The sequence below is a fragment of the Plectropomus leopardus genome, unplaced genomic scaffold (assembly GCF_008729295.1).
Source record: "Plectropomus leopardus isolate mb unplaced genomic scaffold, YSFRI_Pleo_2.0 unplaced_scaffold18650, whole genome shotgun sequence".
Classification (NCBI taxonomy): domain Eukaryota; kingdom Metazoa; phylum Chordata; class Actinopteri; order Perciformes; family Serranidae; genus Plectropomus; species Plectropomus leopardus.
Genome location: NW_024620109.1, coordinates 1,673 through 3,122, shown reverse-complemented (window position 1 = coordinate 3,122; position 1,450 = coordinate 1,673). Strand labels below are relative to the sequence as shown.

Sequence of the window (1,450 nt, the reverse complement as noted above, 5' to 3'; positions counted from 1 at the left end):
ATTATTATTATTATTATTATTATTATTATTATCTAGAACTGTTTAGTGTTGCCACTCACCACTAAAGCAGTGCCAGTGGGGTTTCCCAGTAGTGGAGGACAGGGGCTGAGTGCCGCTAACGCCATGAGATATGCAGCAAACACTCCCCCTGCTAAAGACAAGAAGCCCAGACCAGACGAGGCCCTGGAAGACAGAAATAGGGCCAATTAAAACATTGTAGCCAAAGTTGTTATAAGAACAGCTATCAGATGTAAAAATAACTGTTTTTAAAAGTACTCTGTGTTTAATCATTTATCTTTTCTCACCTCAGGACAACAAACATGGCTAGAAAGCAGGCCAGGGGGTTTGCTATGTTGCCAAGGACCACAGAGAGGTGAAAGGTCATGGTGCCGTAGGGCAAACAGGAGAAACTCTGCACAGACGGCAGGACCCCGTTGGTGAGGGCATTGGAGACGGCGAGCAGCGCCAGCAGGTAAATGTTCCTCTTTGTCCAAAATGTCTGTGGCAGCTCCTCCACCTGCACCTGGTCCTCAGACACAGGTGTCCCTCCGTTCTGCAGCGGGTGTGTTTCCTCTTCGTTTTTGGCCGCTGCTGCGCTGTCAGCCTCCTGTGGCGCATCGTCTTCCTGCGACCCTTTCTGTCTTCGCATTAAAGCCAGAAAACTCAGAGCTGAGATTGTGAGCATGACGCACAAGAACCAGAAAAAGTTCTGTGCAGGAAAGTTCTCTTTTAAGTACTCCGGCTGCACTGTGCCGTTTACAGTTTTACACTCCAGCTTGCTGACGCCTTGACCTAAAGACACGATACAAGGAAACAAGGCGCTGAAGCCCTGACCGATGAAGAACGTGCGAATGTACTGCGGGGGGTAACTGAACATAAAAGGCAGGAAGGTGACGTTTGACGTACAACAAACAAAAGACAATACAAATGTGAAAAGCAGGAACGGCAGGGACCTTTGTTCTCCAGCTATTATGACGGTGTTTGACCAGAAGACGGCGAGAAGACCGGACGCTACCACCGCCAGCAGCTGGATGCTGTGGATAACGAGGCGCTCGTTTAAACGCCCCGGAGCACAGTGGTGCGTGACGGTCACTGCTATTGGACCGATGTTTCCAAACGCTATCAGCACTGAGAGATAGGCCGGCAGGTTCCACCCTAAAACAAGGAAAGACAGTTACGTTAATGAATTACTGATAAATCATAACAAACTTTTAAATGTTTCTGTATTATTCTACTGATGTGCAGATGCATCGTTTGTCTCATTTTATATATGTATTTTATAAATTATTGACCGGATATTTGTAAAAAATCGAACTTCACAGTGAAGTAGTGTGTTGGAGTTCACACATTTTTTAAAATTACTTTCTCCTGTGGATGCATTAATCATTTGTTAGTTTAGAAAGTAGGTCATTCCATAACAGCTCACCATTGGCCTCCCAGTTTCTATCTT

At 45.8% G+C, this 1,450-nt stretch overlaps 1 protein-coding gene across 1 annotated transcript; it reads right to left on the bottom strand.

Annotated features, from left to right (window-relative positions):
• Positions 1–59: 59 nt before the first annotated feature.
• Positions 60–1,155, bottom strand: LOC121965115 (solute carrier family 52, riboflavin transporter, member 2-like; the record flags this gene model as incomplete). The annotated part of the gene is made up of 2 exons (XM_042515279.1): positions 60–183; positions 306–1,155. Coding segments are annotated over 2 exons (974 nt in total), but the record flags the coding sequence as incomplete, so codon positions are not given.
• Positions 1,156–1,450: the final 295 nt, after the last annotated feature.